This window comes from Meles meles, chromosome 1 (assembly GCF_922984935.1).
Source record: "Meles meles chromosome 1, mMelMel3.1 paternal haplotype, whole genome shotgun sequence".
NCBI classification, from domain to species: domain Eukaryota; kingdom Metazoa; phylum Chordata; class Mammalia; order Carnivora; family Mustelidae; genus Meles; species Meles meles.
This window is the reverse complement of record NC_060066.1, coordinates 31,311,814-31,327,678: the sequence shown is the minus strand read 5'-3', so window position 1 is coordinate 31,327,678 and position 15,865 is coordinate 31,311,814. Positions and strand designations below refer to the sequence as shown.

General features: G+C 36.7%; 1 protein-coding gene across 3 annotated transcripts in view; it reads right to left on the bottom strand.

The window, feature by feature from the left end:
• ANGPT1 (angiopoietin 1) overlaps positions 1-15,865 on the bottom strand; it is a 256,221-nt gene that overhangs the window by 21,994 nt on the left and 218,362 nt on the right. For all 3 annotated transcript variants that reach the window (XM_045979143.1, XM_045979151.1, XM_045979162.1), the window contains exon 7: positions 12,452-12,618. In XM_045979143.1, coding sequence (XP_045835099.1) covers positions 12,452-12,618 — 167 coding nt within the window. The remainder of the gene's footprint in view (positions 1-12,451; positions 12,619-15,865) is intronic.

Below are 15,865 nucleotides of genomic sequence, written 5' to 3'. Positions count from 1 at the left end.
GAGCAGAGAGCCCAATGCGGGGCTCGATCCCAGGACCCTGAGATCATGACCTGAGCTGAAGGCAGAGTCTTTAACCCACTGAGCCACCCAGGCGCCCCAATGTTACTCATTTTTTAATATGTTTAGTGGATGATGTACAAGTGTGAAAAATGCTTTAGATAGTGATGGTCATGGGAATCAGTGCTGATTAAGAAAGATAAATTTCCAGTTACAGAAAATGCAGCTCAAATATGAAAAACTTCAGAAAAATGTCTCTCCCTTAATTTAGAAATATTAATATAATGTAGGACTTTTTAAAATTGAGTTTATCAGTCACCCAGGTCTCAAGCTCTTGGCACTGGAAGCATTGCTACCAGCTATCCCTGTTTCAAACTCAAGTAAAATACAGTTTTCAGTGTTTCTCAATGATGTGAAGATTGCCTGTGTTCAAAGCTCATGAGAAATTCTTCCTCTAAGGAAAACAGAGAATTCACATACTATTACTTCTGTGCCTTTGCATAACGCTGAGAGTACACTCTATTCTGTGCATATAAAATAACTTTCATGAGATCGGTGACAACGAAACCGTACTTCCTTAAAGTTTAGAAATACACATTGTACTAATTCCCTAGTTTTAGTTCTAAATAAAATAAAGTCTTCTAGTATTCATCCCCTTTTCTAAGAATACATAAAAAAAAATGAGTGCCAAGATGAATTACATGGCAACAAGACCTCTGTAAAAAATACAAACTGTCCCTTAAACATATTTCAATTCCCTTGGTCTCACGTGTGGCTGACAGAGTCAGCTCCAAGTGAGTGGCTCACTGACTAGACACCATTCTGGCGCCTAAAAGACGAGGTCTATGGCCATCTCAGAGAATTTATAGGTTTGCTTTTTTACTAAAAATTAAGTCAAGACCTTGTTAAACTTGTGATTGAAATTGGTGATTTTTTTAGTAAAAGCAACTTCAAGGGAGGTAGATCTGTTCTCATTTTAATTTCTGTTTAAAGAGCAGCAAGAAATTTTATTTCCAGCATCCCCTGGGGAAGACAGAAAGAAGGGAAAGGGTGATTAGAATGTTGAAAACCATTGAGAGGCATTGTCTGAGGGTTTTCCCCCCGAAAAGGAAATACTTTCTCTTGTTGTACTTGGATAATGTGTTGCTATAAGTTCTGCAAATAAGGCTTTAGTGTGCATAAGCAGATTCTTCAGTTGACCAAAATCATCACTGTGCTTATTGCTCTTCAAAATTAGGATAAGTTAGTGTCCAAGCTCCTTATCATGGAACATGGCCCTATGTTTTCTGTAGCACAGTGAACTCCCACATACAGTTTACTTGCTACTGTCTAACAAGGCACTTCCTTCTTCCACTTCTTCAAGTCCACCTTGCTCCTCATTGCTGGAATTTCAAGACTTTTCTCTTTCTGCCATCATCCTCCATACTTGCCTCAGGAGCACCCAGTCATATTTCACGAATCCCCAAGGATTTCCTCTATGAAGTCTTCCTGGTCCCCTTCAATCTCCTCCAGTGTATCCCATCCATCCTCAACCTCAGCTGAATAGATCACTTTTCTTTACTGCCCAACTACAGCCTAATTCTAAGTGTTCTTACACAAGACTTTGGATGTGGAGCTGAATCACACAGAAATATAAGCAAAATTTAGTTTTTTTCAGTTATTCTGGGGAGAGGATCCATAGCGCCATCATTTTTTTAGAAGGTCCACAATTCTTTGATTAAAATAAAAAATATGCCAAAACATACCAAAGCTGCAACTTTTGTTTTGAGTCAACTATGTCATGTTTTTCTATCTTCTAAACTATTAGCATCACAGAACTGGAAAGGATGGGATCTCCTTTTAGAGTCATGAAAGTGTTAGTTCTGCATCAATGTCACCTAGGTGTAGTTGGTAGACCCGAGATCTAGGTCCTATCCTAAGATCAGAATCTCTGGATATGGAACCCAGAAATCTGCACTTTAAACAAACACCCCAATTGACTATATGGACACTGAAGTATGGAAACAACTGAATCGTATTGGGGAAATACTGGCAACATGATAAATGTTTCATGGCTAGCTGGCTGGACAAACAAACAAATGCAGACCCTGATTTCAAAATAATTGTAACAACTTTTACAAAAGTAGTTTTAGAGAAGTTGTGTAGGTTAAAGCAAAACCATATCTACTTAAGAAATAAAATAATTATGGATATTAGACAACTGCATGTTTGAAATTATTATATTTTTATTTTTTCAAAAGATTTATTTATTTATTTATTTGAGACAGAGAGAGAGCACAGTGGGAGGGGCAGAGGGAAAGGGAGAGAGACAATTCCAAGCAGATTCTGCGCAGAGCACGGAGCCTGACGCATGGCTCCATCTTAGGACCCTGAGATCATGACCTGAGTCAAAATCAAGAGTCAGATTCTTCTGACTGAGCCATCCAGGTACCCCTAAAATTATTCTTTTTTAACAAGTCAAGGAAATGCTAATTTAACGTTTCTTATAGTCAGCATGTCTTCTAGATTAGGAGATGTCAAAGAAGCATACAACATTCAGATGTAATTCTTTTGCTAAGAATACAGATGTACTTTATGAATCAGATTATAAGTAGATATAAACTATTCACTGGATCTTTAATTGCATCTATTATTTTAAAGCAGAGTTCATTAAAATAATTAGTTTATAACAATAATGTGACCTCCAAATTTTTATATAATGACTTCTGATCTTCGTATTTAGAAAATTCTCTCTACCATTGATTATAAGGGTATGCAAGGGAAAGGAAATTGTTTTTCATTGACAGCCTAAATGAATAAAATCAAAATCATTTATATATAGCTGTTTAGTTGAACTCCTAACTGAGCCACATAAGAAGAAAGTACTTTTGATTCTTTCACTAGAATAAGCAGACCAGCATCAACACTGGCATTTGTGATGTTAGCACCAAGAGGCAAATAAATCTAAGCACTTTGCAAATACTTTAAATATTTGGCTAAATATTTAATATTAAAGTTGAATGTTATGATGCTACTACTAACGTGGGATTTGTAGTTGATGCATTTAATTTTGATACTTATTGATACTTGGCATAATTTTTTAAAAATTAAAAAAAGTTTTTAAGATGTTTATGGTTTTAAGATGTTTATGGTTGAAATGGGTAAAGGCTCTTGAAAAATAAGTAATCTAGAAAGAAAAATTATTGTATAAATTGGAGGGTAATAAATATTTCATATTGTCGTTGTGACAATTTTGAATTTTCTACTCAAAAAGTGTAATTAAATATATCTTGTAATTTTCATTAAGCCCTCAGTTATTCATTCATCCAAGATGAGTTCCATAAAATCAAGATTTACTGTCACCTAGTGGCAGCTATCAAAATTGTAGGCAGAGGGGCACCTGGGTGGCTCAGTGGGTTAAAGCCTCTGCCTTCGGCTCAGGTCATGATCCCAGGATCGAGCCCCGCATTGGGCTTTCTGCTTTGCAGAGAGCCTGCTTCCCTTCCTCTCTCTCTGCCTGTCTCTCTGCTTACTTGTGATCTCTGTCAAATAAATAAATAAATAAATAATCTTAAAAAAAAATTGTAGGCAGAGAAACTAGTTCTCGGAGCTCACAGACTACTTATCAATGACAACATAGCATCCTTTTCCAAGATCAGTTGGCCTAGGGAACAAGGTTTGTTGTCTATTTTATTAATATTTTATTTCATTTGCTTGACATCATACAATACAGAAATTCTTGCATATCATTTGCAGGTAAATGAAAAAAAATAGAAGAGATTGGAGTTGAATAGATCAGGGAGATAAATCTCATCCAACCAACAATCCAAAATACTAAAGGACTCAACAAAAATCATAGTCTCAATAAAGTAATATAATTCCCATATTGGAGAAATTATTTGAAAATACAAATAAAACCACTTAAAGCCTAGAGTCTGCAATCCAGGCAAAAAATTCAATAGGGTAGGAACTGCCAGGTGATTCCTTATATATATTTTTTCTACCTTGATCAGTCCAGAACTGCTATAAAAAATAACTTTCCTGGGGCGCCTGGGTGGCTCAGTGGTTTAAGCCTCTGCCTTCGGCTCAGGTCATGATATCAGGGTCCTGGGATCGAGCCCCGCATCGGGCTCTCTGCTCAGTGGGGAGCCTGTTTCTCCCTCTCTCTCTGCCTGCCTCTCTGCCTACTTGTGACCTCTCTCTCTGTCAAATAAATAAATAAAATATTAAAAAAAATAACTTTCCTTTTAGTATTCAGCACATCTGCTACTGGTTCTATCCAGGACTATACAGCCCAGAGGATCATAGGAATGAAAAACATTTCACTAAAAAGAATAAAATAAGTTTTGCAATACCTACAAAAATGCAAAGCTTACATTTATGTGGGAGACTCAAGAGAATTCTTTTCAATCTACACTAATTTGCTTTGTCCTTGAAATGCATACATAACATGGGAGTACTTCAATGATTGAGAAAAACAAATAAAAAAAAGGTTTTGGAATTGGAAAGAGTTCATCCTTATTTTCTTATTTTACTTCTGAGGACCTGAGATGGAAAAGTGAAGTAACTTGTCCAAGGTCATTCAGAAAATAACTACAGATCCAAGTCTAGAATTCATGGGTCTTGATTCCCGGATATGAGGTTTTACCCATTACATCAAACTCTTTCCCAGTAAAGATGTTGGCCAAATGTATATTTTGTTAACTTTTGAAGAAGTATTTATTTAATATTATTTAAATGTTTAGATATTTAATGGCTAAGAAGATATTTCTTGGCTAAGTTATTTTCAATTTTTTTAAAATGTGATTCAAACATTCCATTCCTGTCTTCATGTGGAATCTCTTCAGAACAAGGCTTTAACATAGCCACAATCAGTTCTACACTGAAGGTATCACTCCTCCCCAACAAATAATATGGAGATAATAAAATATGAAGAGTATTTCCAAATTGTGCATCGATATTGTGGTAAGATTATAATGATAAGATGTACATTATAAATATTTAATGGTTACAATTCATAGTTAACTGATAGAGATTTTTTTATTGGTTCAGAGGGACTTCCTTTAAGCTTGTCATTATACTATGTGTGATAAAGGATTTACTAATCTAGCTAGTACCATAAAAAATAAAGGAATTCACTTTAGGGAACAAAGTATAACCAAGAATAGAAAAAAATTAACATGCAAAAGGGGAAAAAAAGAAAAAATAACATGCAAAAACCACTATCTAATAAAACGTGCTCATTCAATAAACTATGCCTTTCTAATGAGGTGGAAAATTTTTTATATATTTTTTTTCTTTTTTCTACTTTAAAGTAGTACAACTAAATTTTATCCAATCTTTCTTTTAGCTATAATAATACAATACAACATTTTTTAAACAATGCTCTACAAATGTCTTAGGTGTTAGCAATGAAAAGTCCAAAGAGATATTGTAGTAGGTCCCCACAACCACTTCAACCAAAATAGATAAGCTTTATGGGTTTTATACATTATGATATCTTGCAAGAATTTTCTTTATAAGATTACATATTCCATTGCAAAACCAAAAACAAAACCTTAAGTGAATTAAATTTAGCCCAACCAATAATGGGACAAATTGACTCTGTGTCTTTGGATGCGATAAAATGGCAAGTACAATACCATTTATACAGCATTCTTGTCAAAAAGATTTAATGTCAATCTCATCGGGAAAGAATAATAAGATAGTTTGAGAAGGGACATTTTTGAGGAAAACTGACCTGGATTGTTTAAAAATATTTATGGTAGTTATGTGGTAGACTATTTCAGATAAAAGGTGACTAAAGAGATCACAGATATAATGAGTGAACCTGGACTGTGTCCTAGAGCCAAACTAATAAACAGACCAAACTACCAGTCAGTAAAAGTCTTCTGGGACAATGGGGTTTAGATTTCAATATAGAAATATAATTCAAATGTTTTATCGAAACCAGTAAAAAATTTCTTGGGTGTGATGAAAATTGAATTAAAAATACATAAATACTTTTCATAGGTGCATGGTATTTAAATTTATCCAATACAAAGTATATTTACGTACATTTTCTGATTGGATCCTTGTAACTAAATGGTGAGGATGATAGAAGAGAGGGCATTATTCTCCTTAAAGATGAGAAAACTGAGTTATAAAAGTAATAGGTGATTTGATTTACCCAAGGTATAGCTAGATTGTGCTACTGTCAACTTGGTTAATCTGGGAACTATGTTCCCCAGAACTTCCTTCCTTGCATGGTTCCAAGTAAGAGTAAGTCAAAAGAGGACTTTATGTGAGATCTGGAAGGTGAAGATCTGGAAGTGAAGCAGTATCCCAGCTCAGACTCTCAGTAGACATGGCAAAACTGCCTGCCAGTTCTCAGCTTCTCTTTTTCCACCCTACATCCAGCTTGCCTTCCCATGCTGTCAGTGGCTTCAGACCCACCAGATGCTTCATTGGTAACATAGCTACACAGAAGTAACATCTTTCCTTAGGTCACCCACTTTGTGGTCCTCCTCTGATGTCTGGACGTGCTTGGTTTCTTGGATTTTCCTGCAAGCTCCAACTGGTCTACTGCCATGCGGGGTTTCAAGCATTTATGTTACTGAACTTTTTTTGATTTTCCACCTTCACCTTCCAGACCTTTACTTCCCCAGCTCAGTTCACAGTTATGTAAGGTGTAGTCTGTATAACAAATCTCTTATTTGCATAACGCTGATCATGGTCTGTTTTTCTGAACACGGATACAACCAACTTGTTTTATGGATTTTGAAGACACATTTTACTATTTAATAGCTTCCACGTCTTCAGATTCCTATTCAAAGCACTTTCCAGTATTTCATAGCATCTCCCCAAACTCACAATTAATCTTGTTTTTAAAGTATTTATTGTGGTGGTGGTGGTGGTTGTGTATTTGCATTTTAACTCTGAGTATCGGGACCAAAAAGTTTTCATAGAAGTAAAAGGTCACTGTAAGCCCTAAACTGATGTTCCCAGGAGACTGATACTTCCTCTCACCAAAGTATTTATTAGAGAGATCAAAATTTAATCATTTATCAAAGAAACAAAGGGGCATAAAATAAAAAGGAATATATACATAAAGGTAATTCTATTCTAGAAAATAATTTTTGAACTATAAGGAACTTTTACAAATTATTTGTAGGACAGAAAATTGAGAACAAGAGATATGATAATGCCCATGCACATTCAAATTATTAAAGACAGGATCAGAAGGAACAAATTTTATCTGTTAGAATATGTGCTTTGGTCAAATGATGGGCAGTTATGAGATCAAAGCTCAAATAACTTCTACTCGTATTAGTACCTGTGACCTTGTACCATGCCTGTTTTCTCATATGAAAACAAGGTATCTGGTGCATTCATGTGCTCACTGAATATTAGGTATTAACTGATACTTAATATTTTGGCTAACAGGTATATATCTTGAGTTTTGATTAAAAATGGTTCATAAACTTGAGAAGTTTAGTAGTAGAAGAAAAGGGCAGCACACACTGTTATTTAATAAATACTTATTAATGACGTACAATAGAATGTGGATACTGGATAATTATCCACGGACTGCTATGGATCTCTGGGGAGCACAAAACATCCAAACTGGCCTGACAGTGAGGGTGAGGCATTTCTCTGGGAAATCAGTATACGGAGATTTATAGGGGAGATCTCTCAGGATCAGTCCTTAGGGAAGAGTGAGGAAAGCAGTACTGATCAGAGAGAGGATGGGTTCACACACAGTTACAGTAAAGACCTCAGCTAATCCCATGTGGAATTCTGGAGCTGGGATGGCCCTTCAGAATTGTCCCAAATTGGGGCAAGGGGTCCATTATATATTCCTATCTGGACTAGTCACTGGATACAATGTGTCTGCAGGAAGGAAGAATGACTTTGGGTGATGTGACTTTCCTCAGCCACAGGCAATGCTCTGGCAAGGGAACCCAGCTACAAGCTGTAAAACAGTAATATTTCCAGAAGGTGAGAGAAGGAGGGCTATTGTTCTGAAGGGAGACACAGCACACATCACAACATATATCATAATACATACTGGGAAAAACTTCTTGGAATAAAGGAGAGTCTTAAAGATTTGGAATAAAGGAGAGTCTTAAAGATTTAGAATATGTATCCAAAGTTGAGTTTATGTGTGGGGTATATATATAACGTAATAAAGATACAGAAGGTTTAGAGAAATTGCAAGTACTTTCTAGAACATAATAATGAGGGGGTATTTGGTTAGGTGAGGTTATGGGAGAGTATATTAGTGACAGCTGAACACATAGGTAGGGTCAGGTCATAAAGACTTTTAAGTGACAGACTTTAATCTATATTTGCTTTTTTTTTTTTTTTTTTAAAGAAAGGGTGATTTGAGGAGGAGGGCCAGAGGCAGAGGGAGAGAGAGAGAATCTTAAGCAGGCTCCACACCCACATGGGGCTCAATCTCATCACCCCGAGATCATCACCTGAGCCAAAATCAAGACTTGGATGCTTAACTGACTGAGCAACCAAGGCACCCCAACCTATAGATAGTTGAACATTGTTGAAATAGATGAATAAAAGCGGAGACCAAAGTCAGATTATCTTTTAGAAAAACCATCCCAACAATAGTGTGGATGATATATTTGAGAGCATCAAGATTGGAGTCAGGAAAGCTATATAATAGTTTGGGTGTTAGATGATGAGGACTTGAAAAATACTACCTCTCTAGAAGAAGTATTTAATAATTTCACATTAATTGCGTGTTATCTTACATGATGTGTTTATCATGACACTCTCACATTTTTTTTTTCTTATTTGTATTCTCCTGGGTTCCATAGATTTTATTTTCTATCTGAGAAAATCATTTGGGGTTTCCTTAGAGGATAAAAGGAAAATATGTATATTCTATGTACATTTGTAAGCTTATCTATCTATTCAACAACACTTACTTTTATCAATATGTGTCCAGAGCATGAGAAAGACTTTTTAAAATTAGATTTATATATTATGACCACAGCTATAATAAGGGTTTCCAAAATAAAAATTCTGTTAAGACAGAATACTTAACCAAAAAAAAAAAAAAAAAAGCCTCTCAAAAAACCATCTGAATTTAATTTGGAAGAGGAAAAAATACAGAAAATTGAAAAATATAAAACAAAACCTAAAACCTAACATGAATTCCATAGCTCTGCTTTTAGTTGAAATTTCTTTGAATCTGAGCAGGTGAGATGACCAAAACCACAGTTTCTTTGTATTCAAAATATGTCTGGTGATACCGACCTCAAAAATTCATTGTGAAGACTGAATGCCTAATGTGTTAAAAACTGCTTCATAAATTATAAGACACTATACTAATGCTAGTACTTATCCTTTTAATGAATTTTCACAATGAGACATGCCTTTTTCATTCAGAAGGAAGAGAAATGAAAGGGGGAAAAGCAGTGGCAAAGCTGGACATCTGGACATCTAACTAGGGTCATGCTTAGTGTTCCTGGCTTGAATGAGTGATGATACAGGTGGGGAGGGAAGTCACAGGGGTATACTCCCTTTTCAAGCTTCTGTTTCATTTTTTTTTTTGAAAGAGTGAATAAGACTGTTTTACAGTGTGCTTATTTTCAATAAGTTCTCACCAGAATAGGCATTATGTTTTAATGAGTTCTAATTTCCCATTTGATGCCAACATGAATCTTACACTAATTGCATGAAGAGGTGATGATTACAGACCTATTTTCTGCTGGGTCCTGGCAAGACAGAGCGCCAGAGCCACCAACTTTATTACAGCAGCAGTACAGAGGAGGAACCACACCAAACTAGGTAGGAGTCAAATATTCCCGATGTAAGTCCTTCTCCTTCCTTGGGAAAAATGTTGCTTATTTCTGGACCTCAGCTTTCTTTTCTTGACAACCCAGAGGATTGGAATTAAAGTATTAAGTGCCTTCTGGATTTATAACCCTGACTCTCAAGGTTCACAATTCTCTTAAAAAAGAAAAGTGGGGATCTTAGAGTGTATGGCCCACTCTTTCTGGTAAGACTTGCTTTTCAATCAGATCTGCATCAGATGATTGAAGGTCAGAATCATACAGTGAAGGAACAGGAAATGCTCATTGTGGATAGTGGGGCATTCTAAGAGGAAGTAAGTGCCCCTTCCTCACACAGATGCCAGAATGATATTCATCCATGCACCCCGAAGCCTACTTTGGACTCTGACCATCTTCCTAAACCTGTCCATGCACTCTTTGTCTTAATACCACCCCAGCCTCACAAACACATGTGTGCAGGTGTGCACATAGATACACAGACACACACACCTATCTACCTACTAAGAACTGAGAGACATTTTGGAAAAGAACCAAAGCAAATTCTTCAGAAGCCTAGAAAAAGACTAGACGAATTATTTGCTAGTCCTATTGTCAGGCTGTCTGACACTAGCCAAATTTCATACAGTTTCAAGTTTCAGGTCAAAACATTTACATAAGAATACCCCTGATGTTTTACAGTGGTTTCTCTTGTTCTTAAACTCCCCAAATATTGACCTCCTTGGAAACACTTCTTCTTACACTCCATTGCATTTTATAAATGTCTCTTCTTTGGTTTCTTGAGTTGCCATTATGTACACCCTCATTACCCTCCCATGAGATGATGAAAACTCTTTAGATCCATTTCTCATCCCTCTGTTGTGGTGACATCACCACTGTTTGTTAAGAAAATGATTCTTATGTCTCCAAGGATCCAATCCCATGCATAATCTATTAAAACGAGATGTGTTCACGAAAAAAGTTGTAGATTCAAAGGCTACAAGAATAGTATGTCTCAAAAAGATATAAGCAGTTGTCTTTCTCCGATTGACTTATTTCACTAAGCATGATACGCTCTAGTTCCATCCACGTCGTTGCAAATGGCAAGATTTCATTTATGAGGACATGGAGAAGCAACATGGGGGGGTAGGGGGATAGGAGAAGAATAAATGAAACAAGATGGGATTGGGAGGGAGACAAACCATAAATGACTCTTAATCTCACAAAACAAACTGGGGGTTCCTGGGGGGAGGTGGGATTGGGAGAGGGGGAGCGGGCTATGGACATTGGGGAAGGGAGGCGAACCATAAGAGACTATGGACTCTGAAAAACAACCTGAGGGTTTTGAAGGGTCAGGGGTGGGAGGTTGGGGCAACCTGAGGGTTTTGAAGGGTCAAGGGTGGGAGGTTGGGGGAACAGGTGGTGGGTAATGGGGAGGGCACGTTTTGCATGGAGCACTGGGTGTTGTGCAAAAAGAATGAATACTGTTACGCTGAAAAAATAAATAAAATGGAAAAAAAAAAAGAGAGAAAAAAAAAAGATATAAGCAGCAAAAATAGGTGAGCTACAAGATGGCCACACAGATTGGAAAAGGAGCAGAAGCTTTGGTTGCTGTCACTGAATTTTGCTTGAAGCTATGTGCCGACCCTTTAATCTACACAATCATGTTTGCAAGACTGATGTAGAGTAGCTACAATATGGAGAGTTAGAAATCATTGCAACATTAATTTACTAATTATGAAACTCAGTCACACACAATTATTAAGGACCTGCTATGGGCCAAGTATTGCATTAATGGATGGTGATACAAAAGTAACAGAAATATATTCCCTGTTCTAAAGGAAAGTTAGCCAGTTATTTAGTGACCTAGTTAGTTACAAAGCTGGACTGTGAGGTCTGGGAGACTAGAGATCTCATCACCCACTGCAAAATTAACAGTGCCTAGTAGGGTTCCCGGAACACAGAAGTAACACAGTAAGGGTTTGGAGAATGAATTTACCGTACCACATTACTTGCTTAGCCTTTTAAATTTTTTTTTCCTAATGTACAAACTTGTCATTGAAAAAAAAAATCATAGATGTTAATAGGTTAAGCGTATAGTTTGTTTGTACATCTACAATGATGTATCATGCATGTTCATGCTATTATTTGAATTTATTTTTGCCTTCACATTATTTGCCAAAAAATTCTAAATTATGCTCCACCTTATCTTTTATGTAAGTCATACAAAAACATAACATTTTACCTCTCCTTTGTCACTTTCAAAATAATGTGAAAAAATAATAATTTAAGAATGGTAAATAAAGTGTCAGTAGAAATTCTTTTGATAGAAAGGGGTGCTTATTTCAAGCCACTGAGTTTGAGTCAGTTCTCTGTCAACAATTTTGTACATATGAATTCAAAGCACTGATCTCATCACAGTAACAACAATAAGAACTACGACAACAATAATATTGTACTGGACTCAATTCCTCATCCTCTAGAAGCTGAGCTAACATCGAAACAAACCATCTGTGAAAACTGAAATTTAACGCTTTTAAGAAGTCTTTACTGAGTTTTCTGTATCACTACCGTAGGCCTAGACAACCCAATTTTCATCTTGAAGCATGATTTATATCATTTCTGTCTTTCACACTTTTCCACTGTAACTGGTAGGTGGTGAAGTCCAAGGGAGTCGAGCCCTGCATGGAAGGAGGACTTACCTGTAGTTCTGCTTTTCATTTCCTATGTGGAATCTGTCATATTGTGAATAGGCTCGGTTTCCTTCCCAGTCCATTAACTCAATTCTTAGTGTGTACTGCCTCTGACTGGTTATGGCAAAAATAAACTCATTCCCCAGCCAATATTCACCAGAGGGATTTCCAAAGCCCTACAAAAGGAGATAGAGATATGGTTTTACCTCTTATCAGGTTCAGTATTAACTACATTGTAAAAAATAACAAAGCCTTCTTTAAAAGTCAAGATCATTTTTCACATTTTACACACTTTTTTCCAATTACCGACTCAATACTTTTCTGCTATGCTTCCCTCCACTGGGCCCTGTGAATTCTTATTACGGTAAAAGGTTGATAATCAAATTTGTGTAGGTAAGATGATTTCAGATTAAATGAATCTGGTTAAGAAGTTTGACCAGTAAACACTTCTCAGTCACAACTTGCTTTTGAAAATGTTTCTAAAACACTAGTTAATGGAATATTTTGAACATCATTTAAATGTTTTCAATGAATATTATCAGGGTATTACCAGATAAGTTATTTAACAAATACTATTATTGTTTCTTTTGTTGCTATCACTATTATTATTCAGGAGTCAAATTATACTTAGATAATAACTTAAACATATATTAGTAGACCCTTGACTTTTCTAACTTTAATATTTTCATTTTTAAATATTAATAAGCAGACCTGTAAACCCAGGACTAGAGTCATTTAAATGCTTTACTGGCATGGATTTGGGTTTTGAGGCAGAAGGTTGACACGTAAGAGCTAGTGAGTGGACCTCTGTGGCTGCTCGGCACCTGCCTCTTAACACGGCTTTTGTTCTCCACAGGGGAATCCCAATCATGGTTTTGAAGTGTTCAAAAACTGTTTCTTTGTGGGGGGAAAAGTGATTCCCAAAGAAAAGCCAATTCTTAATGTTTATGTTAGTAGTAGGAAAATAAGGAACCCTAGGAAACTGCCGGCATTCTAGATTTGGGTATTCAGTTTCTGAATCCCCAACAGTATTCCTTGGTAATGCCTGAAATTGAATGTAATTCCTGAACTACGTGTTTGTTTTACTGACCAAACTGTGAGCTCCTTGAGGACAGAAGGTGTGCTGTACTTGTGACTAGTGGACTGTTGGCATATGCTGGGTACTCCATATGCTTCACTGACATTTGAAGGAAGAAAGGAAGGAAGGGAGGGAAGGAGGAAGGAAGGGAGGAAGAAAATACTACAGCACTTTATAGTGACATTCAGAGAAGTAACCTTAAAACATAATTCTTGTCGTAAGTAATTTGGCTGAGTCTCAGGGAGGTGTTTTAAAGTGCCCACTGAGTCAGAGTCGCTGGACTTCCGGCTGGGGAAAAAAAAAATCCTGGCTTCACACTGAATCAAGATGTTTGAGAACCAGCCCCACTGCCTCCAAACAAACTCCCTGTTTGTCCCTGTGTGCATTTATATTTGGAAGGAACACCTCCAGCATCCCAGGAAATACTCAGACATTTCAGAAAGAAACGGATTCTGTTAACTGAGGTATTCATTTATAAAGGCTTTACTTTATCCATACTAAGAAATAAGAGGGTAGTACTAAGATAACCATAGCACTTCTCCTTTTCTCAACACAGATGATAGAATTTGGAAATCGTGGGGGGGGGTTTAATTTAAAGTACATCAACTTTATATAATTATAACTACAGTAGAAGTATTCTTTTAAAAATTATTTATTTTCTTTTAGAGAGAAGGGGAGGGGCAGAGGGCAACAGAGAGAATCTCAAGCAAATTCCATGATCAGCAATGAGCCTAAATTCCATGATCACCATGGAGCCCACGATCAGCACAGAGCCCACGATCAGCACGGAGCCCATGATCAGCAGGACTCTGGGATCAAGACCTGAGCCAAAACCAAGAGTCAGACACTTAACTGACTGAGCACCCAGGCACCCCTAAAGCAGAAGAATTCTTAACCGCTCTCCCCTTTAACAAACCTAACATGAGTCAGTGTTCTCCACACCTTCTTTAAAATATATTGATACCCAGAGTAAACTAAATGTATTAAATACATTTGCAAAATACTGTCTCTGCCAACTGAGTTATTAAATGTCCACTGTCCCCAAAATTAAATGTCCCTTAGGTCCCCAAACTGTTTACGTCAGTTCTGTTACTGTAATGATAAGTCTCACAGTTTTATGTAAATAAGTTCAATATTAGTGGGGAAAAAATCATTTGTTTTGTTCTGTTTTCTTTTTGATAAAACTTAAACATTAGCCTTGCTCAATAAAAGCAAATCACTAAAAAATGGTTTTGAATTATGTTTGTTGCAGCAACTCTAAAAGACTGGAAAAATAATAAAACATAAGAGCATTTTAATTTACATTGCTTTCTGTGTGTCTTACTTGCTCCATTAAAAAACAGAAAGAAAGAAATCAGAAGGTAGAAGTTTGATGCATTTAATTATGGGAAAGTTCTAAGGAAGAACACTGACCCAGAATTTCAGGCTTTGGCCCTACATTTTAAAAAATGGGCAAATGAAGATAAAGTTGTATACTTAAAGTTGAAATGAAATGCATTAGTATATGTAAGCACACTTTAAAAGTTTTTCCCCGGGACGCCTGGGTGGCTCAGTCAGTTAAGCATCTGCCTTTGGTTCAGGTCATGATCCCAAAGTCTTGGGATCAAGTCTCACATCAGGCTTCCTGCTCAACTGGGAGTCCACTTCTCCCTCTGCCTGCTGCTCCCCCTGCTTGTATTTTCTCTCTCTCTCTGACAAATAAACAAAATCTTAAAAAAATAAACTTATTCCCTAATTTAACTTAGTCTTTAATTAACTCAAACCCTTCATCCAGACTGTACTGGGTATATTCTCCCCGGAAGTCCATCTACTTGTAGCTCAGAACAAAGATATGGGGCCCATAGAAGTCAGTGTTCCTTCCAGTGTTCCCTTGCTTCTCTGTTCCTAAGATGCATAAGTCATACTTTGCAAAAGTTCCACGGTGACAGGGAATATTAGAGCAATTTAGGATGTGCTAAGAATTTTACACATTTTCGTGGCAGCGGTGCTACATACCAGAAAGAAGAGTGAAGCTTACCTTCTCCAATGAATAAGCAAAACAGAAAGTTATAGGGCACTGAAATTCAAAAAATTAGCACATTCTCAGTTGCAGCAGCCACTGGTAAGAAAAAGAGGACTGCTGGGATTTTCTTTGCATTTTCTTCTCAGCTCAGACATGTCAAAACTTTCCCTCTAGCCATTGGAGGATTCCCTCTTGTGTGGAGTTAGATGGGATTCAGCAATTATACTAAATGTGACTAAGGAAGCTGGGAATGATGAAGTGTTAAGTTTTAGGCCACATTATTTCTGTGCTGCTGAAAGCTCTGCACGGGTAAACTGTCCAGCTTCCCCAGGGAAAAGGGCAG